Below are 16529 nucleotides of genomic sequence, written 5' to 3'. Positions count from 1 at the left end.
TATATAATATACAGCAAGTGATATACTACAGATGTCACTCGCAGGAAGTTCATTATGTAAATTTGTAATAATTCACTCAGTACCTCTTGCGTGTGAGTCACCTTGTCCGACAGGTAACTCGTCTAACCATGCCCATAGAGCGTGATAAACATTTTTTTTTTTTTTAACCTTCACTTATTCCGCCTTACCACACCATTCCCCTTACCTTCCTCTCTCCCCACCTTCCTCCCCATCACTTCTCCCTAATTACCTTCTTCTTCCCATCAGTTTCCTTCCTATCACTTCTCTCTCAGCCACTTCCCTTCTTAGTTTCTCCCTTTTGAGTCACAGTACACACCCTTTCTCACCTGCCAAGAGGGAAGGGGAGGAATGTTGGGGGGAGGGAGGGAGGGAATGTTATGAGGAGGGAACAGGGGACAAAGATGAGTGAGGAGGGAGGAAGGAGGGGTAGAGGGTCATAAGGATAGAAGATGGGAATGATGCGAGTAAGGAAGGATGGATGGAGAAAAGGGTTTGAGAAGAGCAGAGTTAGGAAAATTAATGATGACGAGAGAGAGAGAGAGAGAGAGAGAGAGAGGAGGGGAGAAGATTGTAGAGAGGGAAGAGGGAGGAAAGGGAGATGATGAGATAAGGAAGGAAGGGGCAGCAAAAGAGGGAGCTGGGAAGGAAGAAAGGAACAGAAAGGGAGGGGGGGGGGAGGCGGTAGGCAGAAGGAAGCAAGGAGGGAGAGAGGGAGGATAATGAAAGAGGTAGATGAAAAGGGAGGAGATAGGAAAGAAGGAAGCAGAGGAGAAGACGAGAGAGAGAGAGAGAGAGAGCAATAGGTAAATGAGTGCCAGAGGGAAGGGTTGTCCGGTTTAACCCTACTGCCTCTGCTACCTACTTCACTGCCTGTCATACTATCCCTCTACTGCCTACTTCATTGCCAGGCTTTTGGCGTATCATATTATCCCTCTGCTGCCAACTCCATTACCAACCCCACTGCATGTGTTGCTATCCTTCTACTACCTACTTCATTGCCAGCCTTTCTGCCAGTCTTACTATCCCCCTACTGCCTACACCATTGCCAACCTATAGTATCTGTCTACTTCCTCCCTCATTGCTTGTTGTGTTGACAGCGCCATTTGTGTCCCAATTTCCTACCCCACTTCTTTCTCAACTGCTGACCTCATTATCTTTGTACTACCTACCCCACTGCATACTCCACTGCCAACCCTATTACTAACCCCACTGCCTACTCCACTGCCAACCCCATTACTAACCCCGCTGCCTACTCCAATGCCAACCCTATTACTAACCCCACTGCCTATTCCACTGCTAACCTCATGACTAACCCCACTGCCAACTCCATTACTAACCCCACTGCCTACTTCACTGCTAACCTCATTACTAACCCCACTGCCTACTCCACTGCCAACCCTACTAGCTCTCTACTACCTCCCCCTCTAGCTACTCTTTGGCCAACCCCTTAACCCTTCTGCCTCTACAGCCTACTCCAATCCCACCCGCACAGCCTACCATCTGTATACAAACATTTACGGTACCCAGTTATCTCTTTGCCTTTATTTTTTACCTTATGACTCCACAGGTTCTCCTCTCTTCACCACACCCTTCCCCTTTCCTCTCTCTCTCTCTCTCTCTCATCTGCCCCACCCTTCTTAATCCTCACCAGATTCACACTTCCTCTTCGTTCACGTCCCCTTCCTTTTCCACCCTCTCTCCTTAACCCCCCAATCCTCTTTCCCTAAGCCATCTTTCTTTCTCTTTGCTTTCCTAAACTTCTTTCTCCCTCTGCCATTGATCCTCTGCCTTACCCTCTCCCACCTCCCTTCTTCTTCCATACCCGACCATCCCTCTACCTCCAGCTCCTTCCCTTCCCCTACCCCAATTCTTCTCCCCATCCCCTGCCTCCTCGTCTCTCTCCACCCCAGCCTGCCCTTGGTCTGGTAATTTGTCCAATATACGTCCCCTCCTTCGGTCTGTAAGTAGGAAAGAAAGAGAACAACGACAGACGTATTGTTGAGGCTGGCATAAAAATAAGTTAGAGATTTTCTTACGTACCACTGGGGGCACGCTTTTCAAGCACGGAGGGTGGGAGGGCACGGGGATAGTGCGCCCCATTGTTTTCGCCCAGAAGACATCCCATCCCAGGAGGACACTCCTCATTACTCCTCTGTGTGATAAATAGCTTTGGATAGTGAGTTTGTGCGTAAGAGATCAAGAATATACTCTGTATGAGTATATGACGCTTGCCTATAGTACTGTCATAACCCCCCCCCCTTTTTTTTTTCTTTTGCAGAAGAACAGAGGAAGGATAAACAAATAAATAAAGAAAAAATTCATAGTGTAATGGTTAGACTTGAACTGCTGTGGGTTGGAGTTCCGGGGGACACTAATTTGGATAAGCGAATTCGAAGCATTTCGGAGAATGAAAGGTTTCTGATAGGCAGAGGTTCTGCAATATGGCAGTGTGAAGGTGAAACATGAGATCCTCTACAGTATTAACTTTTGTCGCAAGACGTCAGGGATCTGAAGAATCGCATGCTTACTTTCTTGTTCGATTTACCCTTTTTGATGCATTTTGAGCCATATTAATAGAGCTAAAATATTTCAACTAAGGAAGCACCTTTAAGAAGCTTTCTCTGTGCTTTTTTTTTAATGTGTTCAGATCGTAAACATCTGATGTGATATATTCATCGATGCCACTGTTGTCATGTTTACATGCTCCAAATGGGCTGCATCCTTCATTTACCGACATTAAACATACCAGCTACAGTACATTCAGAGGCGAAAAAAAAAAATGTATGTTCACGATTTATCAGTAGAGCTATTTACTTTGGTGAAAAAATGAATCTTACTCTGGCAGCTCCTAGTCTACTTGGATCCAAAGGGCGATAAACCATTAACTAGAAAAAGCTATTCCGCTGAAAGAGTTACGTGCTGTATTCGACTGACCTTAGCTTGCAGTACCTTATGATAAAATAGCCAATTAGTTAACACTCTGTGTGTGTGTGTGTGTGTGTGTGTGTGTGTGTGTGTGTGTGTGTGTGTGTGTGTGTGTGTGTGTTGTAATTTAGTAGTAGTGGTGGTGGTGGTAGTAACTGTACTGGTAGGTCGTTAATAATAATGGTATTGGTAGTAGTGGTGATAATGGCAGTAGTCGTAGCTAACCGCAGTGACATTAACAGATAACAATAGTGGTGGTAGTGGTAGTCTGGAGAGAGTGGAGGCCATCACATAGGACTGGCCACGTACGTCAGCCGGCCACGTCTCCTTAGTATTCAACTTAGCACAATTGGTCTTTATCTCGTCAGCGTCAGGGCGGGTGGACGGCACGTTGGCGCCATCTTGCCCCTCCCTTGACTCACCATACCCGCCCTTCCTAAAAATTTATCGTCATATTCCTGATTTTTGAGCGTTTGGGTGATGGAGATTTTAGGTTATGGGGATTTTGTGTTTGGATGAATGTTTATTTATTTGTGTATTAGTAATGTGCTTGGTTGTAGACTTCGTTTTTGTCGATATCTTTGGTTGTCTCATCCATCATGTACCCACCCCTCTCTCTCTCTCTCTCTCTCTCTCTCTCTCTCTCTCTCTCCGTCGTCCTTCACTCCATTCTTCCTCCATTCCTTTATCTCAACCCTCTGTTACCCTCATATTTCTGCCTGCCCTCTCTGTCCATTCCCCTCGTAATTCTCCCTCCCGCTCTCCCTCTCCTCTCCTTTCTCTAACTCTTCCCTTTTTCCCCCTGCCTCCTTACATACCCCCTCCCTTTGCTGTCTCACTCTTTCCTCTTCATTCTTCTTGCCCTCCTCTTCCGACGCCAGTCCTCCACATTCCCTCCCTTTTCGTTCCTTTTCCTTCTTCTATCCACATTCTCTTTCTCTTCCTCTCCCCTCGTCTTCCCTTCCCCATCTTGTCTCCCAGTAATCCTCCCTTCCTTCGCTGTTCCAACCTTTTCTGTAAACCCTCACTTCCTTCCTCCTTCTGCTCTCTTCCTCCACTTTCCCCCCTCTCTCTCTCTTTCCCTTCTCTCCACCCCTGCACCTCTCCCCTTCCACTCATTCCCTCTCTCTTCCCCTCTTCTCTGTTCCCCACTCCCACCCTTGCCTCTGTCCTCTTCCCTACATTGCCTTCATCTTTTTACGTCCTCCATGACCTCCCTCTCCCCTTCATCAGCACTTCCCTGTCATCCCCTGTGCGTAGTGATGTCAATACACACACACACACACACACACACACACACACACACACACACACACACACACACACACACACACACACACACACACACACACACACACACACACACACACACACACACACACACCAATAAAGCTTTCTGTAACTCAGGTGTGAATGAAAAACCTTAAATATATTAGATTCTTTTGCTCTGTTTAATGAAACACCAATTACGTGGAAAAAAAAAAATGAAATACGAAGAGTGAGTGAAGTAAACCCATCTTTGGATCAACGCATATCAGAAGCCAGGGCAGTCAGGTCCACGGTTGCAACAGTACATTACTTTATTTTACACATGAACTTGCAGAGAATGTGAGTAGGAAATAGCCTTCTGGATATCAGATTGCGTGTAAAATTTATACCAAAAAAGTGTGCCAGTGAATATAATACAGATGACTATATGGAAATGGTCCCGGTACAAGATTCATTAATCAAGCCTGGAAGCTATTGTTCTCAGTTGATAAATTAGTATAGTTTGAGTTAGTGTAAGATATGCGAATTATGTGTATTGTGATTCGTATCCACATACCTACCGGACAGAGAAGAATAATTTACGCTGTTTCAGACGCACTGTAGCTGTGGAAATGTGACAAGGATGTATTAAGCTCTAGGGATAAAGTGTCAGAAATTAAACTAACAAGATCAAGCGCTCAGTTTCATTTAACTATGTAACACGGAAAAGTGTGTCCTTACATCATTGCTCCTGTTGCGTCAACCAGGAAAACTGCCTCCCCCCCTTGCGCTGCAAATTAAAGCGGCGGAACTGAAGTAAGTGGCAGGGATGGGTATTATTTGCCATCTTAGTTCTCTTTTCTTTCTTTCCTTTCTTTTTTTCTTTTTTCAGCCCTGCAGGTTCATTCAGTTTCGATGATTCGCTTCTTTCATCAGTTTACGAGTATTCGCACTCTTGTACTCCTTCCTTCTCTCCTGTCTCCTTTTCGTATATTTTTCCTCCCTCCTCCTAACTACCGTCCTCCCTCCCTTTCTTCCCACCTCCCTCCCATCCCCCTACTTCACCCCGTCCCTCCTTACCATCCAGTTCTCCACACATTTCTTCCTCACCCGTTCTCTCCCTCCCTGTCTCCTGATTCCTTTCTCAGTCACTCTTTCGCTCCCCAAGTCGCTTCTTCCCTTCCAACTCCCGTACTCCCTTCTCACGTCCGTCACCACTTCTGGTCCATATCTAGAGGGGTAGGGTGACGGCAAGGCCACCCTTGGCACGCAGGAGGGGGTCCACGATCTAAAATATTTATTCCGTATAAAAGAGAATGAAAGCATATTACTATGAAGAGCACACATGTATTGTAATACAATTTGTGAAGTTTGAAACGCGTGACATATGCGAACCTGTGATTTTGAAAGCTCAGACCTATTGTATATTTTGTTTCTGCCTAAAATTTGATAAATTTATTTTTATTATTATATTTTTACTGGTGAGTTGTGACGGACATTTTGAAGCTACAATCCCCAGAGACACGATGGAGTATATTGCATAGATTTCCACAATTCCACTCGGCCTAAGATCCGCACGCCGTCAATACACCCCTGCCTCACACCCTTCCTACCTCTTCCCGTACTCCCTCCATGCCTCTTATCCCTCTCCCTGTCAACCTTTTACCACATTCTCTCTCTGGTTCCTTCCCTTACCAATGGAGATGGGGGATATATAGCCTTCTCTCCTCAGATTCTTACACTCATAGTTGTTATCATCCTTAATGTCTCTTGTGCAATCAATAGGCATAAATCTATATTAGCTAACTAACTAAACTGCAAGAGAGGGAGTGGGGAAGGGTGAGGGGGTGTGATGCAACCAATCCCACTCCTCACCACCACTTGATCACTAACAGGGCCTGACGTGGCTCTCTTCCACTGTCTTCTCAACTCCTCCACTCTCGGCTTCGTCTCAGTTGCTTTTTTAGCGTCTCGTTCGGGTTACCCTTCTTTTATCCCCCCCTCCCCTTCCTCTTTCCTCTCTCACTCTCAGCAGCTGCCACGTTTTTATGTGCACTCGGTTTTCATTCGTGTGTGTGAGTTTTTTTGTACAACCATGTCTTAAGGCATTTTTAGAGCAGAGAAGCTGGATACCAAATGCTTTACAACAATAATTTCCTTATAATTTACTCTTGCTTTCACTTCCTTCCTCTGTGTACCCTCCAGTGATGTCTCTACGAAGCTATCAACCCATAGCTACCGATTTTGATGGAGGTGTTTCTCTTATTATTGTAAGGGTCAGAGATCTGTGTTCCCTTATTCCTACCGTAATTCAAAATAACTGTTTGTTAGTGCTGAACCTACCTCATCTTGTTTTGCATTGTTTTAGAATAAGATATGAGAAAAGTGTAGTAATACTGTATAGTTGTTGTTGTTATTATTATTATTATTATTAGTAGTAGTAGTAGTAGTAGTAGTAGTAGTAGTAGTAGTAGTAGTAATAGTATTTGCTCCATTTTTTTTTTTACCGATACCGCAACTACTTAGCCTCAGAAAGTCTCTCATAAGGCGAATAAAAAATAGTCTTGTGGTAACCAGAGCACTGTCTGAATAGGAGCCTTCAAAGGGGATAAGTCTGTTTGACAGTTGCGAGTATAAAATGTAAAAAGTCATTGTGGACTGAAGGGGTAACCTGATATGAGCTGATTTTTTTTTTTTTCTTAACATGACTGCTTTACTCATTCCCCCTTTGTTTTGATATAGACTTACATTTCGGTGTTTAACAGCTGGTACGAGATGTTCACGTTTATCTGTCTCATCAAGTACATTTCAAGCCTCACATAGTTCCTATTATTTCTTTGCCTTTTTGCAGGCTTCCGCGTTTGTTCCGTACCTCTCTCATCTTGTATTTTGCCTTTCTTTACCTGTCACGTACACTTTCTCTTCCCTGTATTCCCGTTTGCAGCTAAATTACCCTGGAGGATTTTTTTTTTTTTAAGGCGGGGGGGGGGGGAGTTTTCACTATGCCAGGCCAGGACTGGAACACTGAACCTTCCTCCAATTGTTTATTATGTTTTCATGTGGACGAGTCAAACCTTCCACGTGGGAGTCAGCCTCTTAATCAGTCGGATCACCCAAACCACAATATCTGCTCAACTTGGCTTCGCTTGAAGACATGCATCTCCTACTCGGTATTTTACGAGCAGATCCCGTGACCATTTGGCAGTCATTTCTGAACAGTTAGCATCACAAGAGGTATTTTAATGGAATGACACATGGTCTTTCCCATACCTCCCTATTCCTGCATTTCCATATTGTGTGACAGTACTATATGTTACCTCGCCTCTGATACTGCTCTTTCTACACCTTTACGAGTATTCCCATATTTAATTTTCTTTGCCTTCTTTCCGTGCTCTAATATTCTCTGTTTTTGTGCCTGTTCTTGTACTCTTGCCGCAATTATTGCCTTTGTGAGTGCCTCCATGCTTCATTACTCCTCCATTTTTGTGTCTGTGCCTCTTCCAATAATCCATAAGTTCCATGTCTCGAATAGACTGTTTTCATGCATATACAGTATATCCAATGCTTGTCGTTCATTCCTTCTCTCCTTCTCCGTTTTCATGTCTGTTTCATCGAAGTTGCCTGTACAGTACATTCCTCTGATTCCGTTCCTTTGCCAGGCCCTTTGACTCACTTTTTTTTCCGGAACCTGTTCCTGTCTCAGTATTCTCCCGTGCTTCTGCCTGCCCCCTTCCCCTGCCTATGTGTGTCCTTACTCTGCCCTCCTCCTCGTGCTACCCCTTGAATTTGGTGATATTTTGTTGGTTTATTTTTGCTACCTCGAGATAATTTTTTTCATCTTACAAAAGATCATTTTAATAAAAGGGGCAGTGAAAAGTATGTCTAACCCTGTAGTTCGGAAAGTCTCTCCTAAGGTGAGCAAAAACATCTGTAGGAAGCATCAACGAGACAAAAAGTACGTCATCGGGTTGAAGAAATTAAAGGTGCGTCAGACAGTGTAGAGCTGTGGTGAAACAAGGGAGTCTCTGTGGCGGAGGGTTTGATGCTCTCCCTACCCCCTCACACCAGCCACTCATCAAACATAAACACTTCTACTCCGACTACCATTTCCTGTTTCCATACTTGTTTCACACACACACACACACACACACACACACTCTCTCTCTCTCTCTCTCTCTCTCTCTCTCTCTCTCTCTCAGATATAATACTCGTACACGCACTCCCCTCATCAAACATACACTCTTCTTAATCACACACTCTTGTTATTAAACATCATTTCCTTTCGCCCTTGCCTGTGTTTTAATTCATTACTAAAATCTGTTGCTTAATTTTCATCTCAGCGCCTCAGCATTCCTCGCTGACAGTTCATATATTTGTGTGTGTGTGTGTGTGTGTGTGTGTGTGTGTGTGTGTGTGTGTGTGTGTGTGTGTGTGTGTGTGTGTGTGTGTGTGTGTGTGTGTGTGTGTGTGTGTGTGTGTGTGTGCCCCTGTTCTGACTTTTTACTCCTGTTTAAGGAATGATAACTTAGAAATTTGCACGTGTCATTATACTCGTACTGACTACTTGGACAGAAATGGTGCATAAATCTGCTCTCCTAAGAGATTTTCTACTTTAATCTCTTAACTCTTTCCCCATTCCTTGCCTCCCATCCTTCCCTCCATTCTTCCTTCTCATCTTCCCTCCATATCTACTCATCCAATCTCTCCCTCTCCATCTCTTTCCTCACGTTCTCCCTCCCTCACTTCACTCCTTCCACCTCTACGTTCTTCCCCATTCCCTCGCTCCTTCCTTCTCAGCTTCATGCGTCCCTCCCTTCCACTCTTCTACATCCCTTCTCTTCCCCCGCTTCCTCCCTTCCTCTCTCTTTCTCCGCCTCTTCCCTCTCTCAGACAGTCAGATGCAGTTTAATAAAGGCTTAGAATGGAAATAGAAGTCAGTAATATAATTCACGATTCTGTAATTCGATCCTGTATTTGCAGTTGTAGTCGTATATAGGATTTAACAACAGTACCATAATGAACGAACGGTAATATCTCGATGGGATTTGTTTCAGCATCGTCCCATCGTGTTTCATATTGTTTGGGATTTGGTGCATGTTCCGTTGCTTGTGAAATGTGATCTGTTTATGGACTGAGAGAGAGAGAGAGAGAGAGAGCAACGAAACAACACGTGCGAGCAGAGGCCAAACACACACCACCCTGTTTGCTCATTGAGGGTTGTGCTGCTGCTGCTGTGTGTGTGTGTGTGTGTGTGTGTGTGTGTGTGTGTGTGTGTTTCTAGAGGGAGGCAACAGCGATGCCACAGTGTAGAGTCTCTACACTGTAAGTGAAACAACACGTGCGAACAGAGGTTAAACACACGCCGCCCTGTTTACTCAGTGGTGGTGATGGCAGTGTGTGTGTGTGTGTGTGTGTGTGTTTTAACGAGTGATGGTGCTTTTTTGACGTAGTGCTGCGAGTGAATGATGTTTTATTTTCTTGATGGTGTAATGGTGTGATATTGTTGGATGAATTTTTAACATGTTTTGGATCCTTCCCGTAACCGGTGTTGTAATTCAATACCGTGGTGTTGTCAGTGAGTGCTGGATTTCGTTGTTATTATATAGTAACGTTCATGCCTTGAATCTGATGACATGGCTTTTGTCCTAGTCCGAATATTTTCAGACGATTTCATTCCACCCAGGGGGAAACTTTTCGTACCAAAGGAATTTTTTATAGTCTTCATTAATCTCTTCTCTGCCACAGATCCTTCCTAAGCTGAGAAAAATTGTTAAGCAGGTAACAAAAAGAAGTATGTCATCGGAGTGAAGAAGTTCATGGAATGATATTGATGCCCTGGTGGTCTAGGGATGCATGTCGGGATAACGGCCATGTCCTACTTTCTTATTCGATTCCTCAAAAGGTGACTGGATTTTTTTGTTGTTCTTGTGTCACCGACGCGTTGGCCAGCACCTACATCAGTTCTGAGTTACGGTCATCAGACATCGTGAAGGTAGTTTGGAACTGGCTATTTTTATTTCCGTATTGATTTACGTGTTGTTGGTATATTACTGTGAGTCGATGAGATTTTTGTGGGTGTTGTACTGAGTGTTTAGAATCGTGTTGTGAGTGATGTAGTGATGTATTATAAGTGAGACTTGTGTTTTGAGTTTGCAGGGGCAGATGTGGTGATATATTGTATGGATAATGTATTGATGTTGTGTTATATTATAGGGTCTGATGTTCCGTCCTGCCCCTGGTGAGAATTGCAGCGACAACACGGACTGCATGAGTGGTTGTTGCCTTATGACGGGCCGCAGACACCGCAGGCCTACTGGAGTGTGTCAGAACCTGCGACAGATGGGTTAGTTCTCCATTTTACCCTACATCCCACACCACTCCTACCCCTCATACCTTACAGCCCACTCACCCCACCCCTGCCCCTCATACCTTACAACCCCACTCACCAACCCTACCCCACCCCACCCTTTATACACCTTTCCCCGTCCCTTATATCTCAGTCCACCCCTTCTCTATTTTCATACCCAACCCCTTATACCTCTTTTGTTTGTTTGTTTGTTTTTCGAACAATCCTTGCTTCTCCCCTCTCCACTTCAAACACGTCGCTTCCCTCTTATCGCACCCCTCCCTACTTTGTCATTCACACGCCGCATCCCACCTTATTTGCTCACCCCCACACTTTAACCCACCCTCTATAACACACCTTCTCTCCAGATGTCTCGTCCCATCCTTGCCCTTTCCCTGCTTTTCCTCGCCCCACCGTTCCCTGTCATTCCCTGCTGTAACCTGCTCTGGCCCTCACTCTCCCCCAGGCCCAGCCCATACACTTTGCTCTCTTCATGACTCATTACACTTCACGCCTCGCTTACCTCCCAACCCACAGCATCGTCCCGCCTGCCCCGCCTTCTCCATTCCCCCTGCCACCTCCCCTCCCCTCCCCTCTAATACTTTCCGTACAGCCTATACAGAATATTATGTAATGCTTTTTAATTATATCTGTAGTTGTTATTTGTTAAGTTTTGTTTATGAGAGATGATGGTACCATAGACAATACATTAATAAGTCTACTCATTTTATGAAAACACGGCAAGTAACGAAATGAAAGTAAACTCAGAGATACTCAGAAACACTAGTTTTGAAAGACTGGAGGTTGCAGGCAGGAGGAAAACTGTTACCTCTCACATTTAAGATTTAGATAAGTGAGAGAGAGAATGTGTTGAAAGGCAGGTACTGCACAGAGAACTAAGAGCAACGGTTATTGTGATGGATGTAGAAAATACCCTGTGATACATAATTTTGCATGCAGATTTACGAGCACACAGATGGTTAGAAAATTACCATTATTCCTGATTCTTGTAAGTAGTGACTAGCTTTGGAGTTGACGTGATCAGAGGAGAGAGGAAAACCGAGCTACAGTACAATTTACCCTCGTCCTCTCCTCCCCTGCCAGTAGAGGTGACATGGCAGCTTATTACACACGTGCTGAGTGATGGGGCAGTCACAATATAACATAGGACAATAGGGTAGTATTCATATCCTCATTTAGATATAAAAGCTACTGTGGGTAGACATTTATTGAAAGACATCTTTTATATTCTCAGCCTTTGACCTCTGTCCCAAAATAAAGATATGAGACGATCGGACAGATAGATATTTTGAGTACTAAATATAAATAAATAAATAAATGAGTAACAGATATAAATAAACTGTTTAACCCGTTCTTCCCCAGGCGAGTATTGTGCCCCTGGTGACCGCCTGAGGAATTACTACGGGTCCCGGGTGTACACATACTCCTGCCCCTGTGGATCCAGTCTCATATGCAAGCCAAAGTGGTCATCATCACTCTATGGGGTAAGGCGGAGGAGACAGGGGAAGAGGAGGAGGGGGAAGGCTGGACATGACTGGAAGAGTGAAAATTAGGCAGGGGGAAGGAAAGGGAGGGGGAAGGCAGGACATGGTGGCGGGAAGGTAAGACGCGGTGGGGAGGGATATAGATAGGGGAGGTGTAAGGCAGGACATGAAGGGAGTTCCAGGCCAGATAATACAGGGAACAATAAGATGGGGTACTGGGCAGGAACAGGGAAATGTGAGGCAAATATGGAACAGAGGTGAGGCAGATGTTGGGAGAGGTGAAGCCGGTGTGGAGTAGAGGTGACGCAGGTGAAGAGTAGAGATGAGGAAGATATGGGGTAGGAGTGAAAAAGGTGTTAGGTAGGAGTGTGGCAGGTGTAGGGGAGGGGTGAAGCTGGTATGGAGTAGGAGTGAGGTAGGTGTAAGGAGAAGTGAGGCGGCTGTAGGGTAGTGATGAGACAGTTGTAGAGTACTGGTGAGCCAAATGTAGGGCAGGGGTGAGGCAGGAGTAAGGTAGGGTTGAGATAAATGTAGACAGGTAAAAGGAGGAGGTGAGACGAAAGCAGGGTCAGGGTATGGGTGAGGAAGGTGTAGGGTAGGGGTGAGGCAGATGACGGTAAGTCAGGGATTAAACAATAGGGGAAGGCAGATATAGGGTTAAACAGCTGAGTTGCAGGGTGGGAGTAAGGCAGGGGGAGGCAGATGTACGGATTCTCTCTCTCTCTCTCTCTCTCACACTCTTATCTGTCTCTGTCTCTCTTACTCTTATCTGTCTCTGTCTATCTGTCTATCTATCTATCTATCTATAAAACCAGAGTGAGTGAACTGTAGCCGTTATACTCCATTCAGACCCGTTGTAACTATTGTCAGATTTAGTTACCACCAGGCATTCTTACTTAGGTGCAGGAAGAACCCAAGGTTTGAATGAGGTCTCTCTCTCTCTCTCTCTCTCTCTCTCTCTCTCTCTCTCTCAGTACATACGTACTTACATACATACATACAGTACATACATGCATACATACATACATACTTACATACATGCCTTTGTGTGTTGTGTGTGTGGTGAGGGCTTATGTATGTACCATCGTGAGAGAAATATTTTAACTCATTGTGTGCATTTTTCCAGCGGAGTGTGATGGAGGAGCCCAAGTGTATGCCAGAGTCAATGCACCCATACCTCCTGGCCATGAAGGGATATGGATACAACACATATCACAACCCCAACACCTTCGTCAACATCGTACCTGCTGAATAATATCGTGGAAAAATGAAGTAGTCTTTTTTAACAAAACAATAAATAAACTGATGGGTTACTGAGAGGAAACCGTAATGAGTTTTTTACTGCTTTTGGTAGTTATATATGTGATTTATATTTTTACAGTATTTTTTATGTGTTGAGCATCTGTTTTACCTCTTAGTACGAACTTACCAAAATTTATGTTCTCGTATAAAGCTAAATATATGTAGGTCGAGAATAGGACAGTGTGAATATACATTTTGATCTGAAAATAATAATAATAATAATAATGTCACAGTTTTTGCTTCTCGATGTTGGCTGAAGTTGATAATCGTTAGTACTGAAATGGATTTAGTAAAGCTGTAGTGATGAAACCTAATACTATTTTTTCACCTGTACCGAGGGAACCAACCGTAGGCTACGTGTTAATATTCCTTCATGAGAGTTGAGAGATATTTTTGAAATCCCACCGTGGTCTCAGATGAGCTATATTTTCGTATAGACTGCAGTGTTGCCTTCTTGGACCTGTAATGCATTTAAATAAATAATGAAAATATATGTTTTTATTATTTTTACCACATTTTCTTGTGAGGCTTAAAATTGCTTTGACAGTAGTACAGGTTAGGGTAGGACAGAATTATTAATACATAGAAATAATAGTTAAAGTAAATTTGTTAAATTTCACAGTGATAACTATAGGATTCTTCAGTATGATGGTATTCTTTATAATGTTATTCTTGCCACCGCCAATATTTTATTCAGCTACGAAGAGCTCCTTCGTAGCGAAGAGAGATGATGAAGACAGTAACTGCCCCAACTAGTTCGAAAAGATTCTCCAGAGGTAAATAGAACCGTATGGAGATGGCAAGACTAAAATGGAATTTACGTAGTCAATGTGACAAATAGATAACAACTGGATAATGAAAGGGTAGACACGGCACAGGTGAGACAGTGACGTGATAGGGGAGTGGGTTGGAGATCTTTTGGTTCCGTTGAATGCTTTAAGGTTCAGTCACCACGCCTGAGCAGAGGTGGTTCGAAGGAGAAGGGGTGGGAAGTCTGGATATTAGTTACCCAGTCTTAACGAGTATTTCTGCCGCCGTAGAATTATCGAGCGACTAGTATGTACTGTTGTAGGAAATGCATATGGAAGAATAATTATAGAGAAGGTAAGGAAAATATCGGAACTTCTGGCGAGTGATGCTCAAGCTGGGTTTTGGAGTGGTAGGGGATGTATGAATTAGATACCAGCAATAAGACATATAGTGGAGGATGTATGCGAGATAAATCATAAGATGTTTATGGCAGTTATGGATCTCGTAAAAGCATATGACAACTTTGATAGGGAAAAATTGTGGAAATTACTCTGCATTTAAAGAGTGGCTGGGAAAACAAGGTGTACCGCATAAAAACAGGCTACAAAGCAAAGTTGGTGTAAAGCTAAATTTACAACAGCGGGACGTTATTATCTGTTGGAGAGAATGCGAAAGGAAACAACCCAGGATGTTCCTTGATCTTTGACAGAAATGAAGAGAAACCAGCCAAGATGCTCGTCAATCTCTGACAAATGAAAACAAGCAACTCGGTGCTCGTTAATCTTTGATATAAATGAAAGGAAACAAACTCAAGATACTCCTTAATTGTTGACGTAAATGGAGGGACATTAACTAAGGATGCTCCATACAGTATTATTTCCCTTTCTGGTGTTATTCGGGGCAGTATTTTGTTTTCCTTGAATGTAGATAACAAGGAACCAAAGACTGAAAAACTGCAATGTTGCCCTCTCAGGAAAAAAAAAAAAAAAAAAAAATCAAGCTACGTTAATTCTGAGATTCCTGCACACATTGCGTTTAAAAGACTTGAGGTCATAGGCAGAGTGAAATACAGTAGAGAATGAGGAAAGACCATAGATGTATACTTTTTTTTCCTGTGGCAGACTGTGCAGTACATCATTATGACACGGCAATAATAAATATGTACAAATAATATAACATTATAAGAAATTTGTCATAAAAATGAAACAAAGCAATTACCAATATTTCATGCAGTATTTAATATGCAAAACACCTATAGTTATTCAATCAATCAATCATTTCCTGTGGCACCCTCGGGGATGCATAGGGCCTCGATGAACTCACACCACCACATCCTCTCCACCACATCCTTGCTTGCTAAAAAAAGAAAAAAAAAAGTACCAAGGCTTTCATCAGTAAGTCCATTTATATGACACACATATCTATGATCTTTTAGGCTGCTATTTCCTTAAAGTTTTACTAATACCTGATGTTGCTGTGATCCCAGGCTCATCTTAACTATTCCCAAGACTCACAGCGAATGGTATAAACACTAAATACCGGAATTTAATGAAGGGCAATGTGAGCTTCAAATGGATGAGAATTAAGCTTCAAAATTAACCTAACACCATCGACTGTCCTCTAATTGGCAAAATCTCATACAATGAGCTATTCATGGATAAAGTCAATTATGATAAGCACACACTGTTAAGCTACAAAACAACTGACGCTGTTTTGCCTAGTCTAGGAGCAAATGCTGTATCGACAAAAATGCTGAAATTGACGATATGTCAGTTCAGAGAAGTGGTTTGGTTACAGCACTACTTGTGTTGACCGGGACAACGGCAACAGCAACCCACAATATACTGAACCGTAATACAAGGCTGCCCATATACATCGGGCGTGTTAAGGTAACGTCTCAGTCTGCTGGAGTGGGGAAAGCAGGCATTTTGACTGCTTTAACAAACAGCTATCCAACTGTGCTCTGTTCAGTTTAACTAGGCATTAAAATTATCATTTTTCCTTCGTAAATGCTGAGCTGAAACAATGCTGGAGTATGGCGCTAGTCATGAAGAAATTTTACGGAAAAGATGTTATCTAATTCTGCCAATGAGGTATGGGAATGAATCTGCACAAGGACAAAAATTTGTCTCTGTTTCTCATGTCTCTGTGGCTGTTCAGTTTACATAAGGATGAGGTTATAAGAGATAATAGGTTATACGTAGTGGATGTTGCCGTGTCTTATATGAGAGGGTAGGGTGTGGAAACTTCCTATACTATTGTTTGTTAATGATACTTTATTATTAAGTGAGGATGAATGTGAACTGCAGGACTTGTCGAATGAGTTTGGGAGTGTATGTAAGAAACGGAATCTAAAAGTGAACGCAGATAAGAGTAAAGTTATGGTCTTTGAGCGAGAGAAATTAAGTTGCAGCATACTCAGTGAGACTAGA

At 43.3% G+C, this 16529-nt stretch overlaps 1 protein-coding gene across 1 annotated transcript in view; it reads left to right on the top strand.

The window, feature by feature from the left end:
* The window catches only part of LOC145405390 (uncharacterized), a 38896-nt gene extending 25095 nt beyond the window's left edge, over nucleotides 1-13801 (top strand). The window contains exons 3-5 of the mRNA XM_080276796.1: nucleotides 10408-10537; nucleotides 11924-12045; nucleotides 13172-13801. Coding sequence (XP_080132922.1) covers nucleotides 10408-10537; nucleotides 11924-12045; nucleotides 13172-13300 — 381 coding nt within the window. The 3' untranslated portion in view covers nucleotides 13301-13801. The remainder of the gene's footprint in view (nucleotides 1-10407; nucleotides 10538-11923; nucleotides 12046-13171) is intronic.
* The last annotated feature ends 2728 nt before the right edge of the window (nucleotides 13802-16529 follow it).

This window comes from Coenobita brevimanus, chromosome 66 (assembly GCF_032717465.1).
Source record: "Coenobita brevimanus isolate Jiangsu-jjx chromosome 66, ASM3271746v2, whole genome shotgun sequence".
NCBI classification, from domain to species: Eukaryota; Metazoa; Arthropoda; class Malacostraca; order Decapoda; family Coenobitidae; genus Coenobita; species Coenobita brevimanus.
This window is presented reverse-complemented; position numbering and strand designations above follow the sequence as displayed.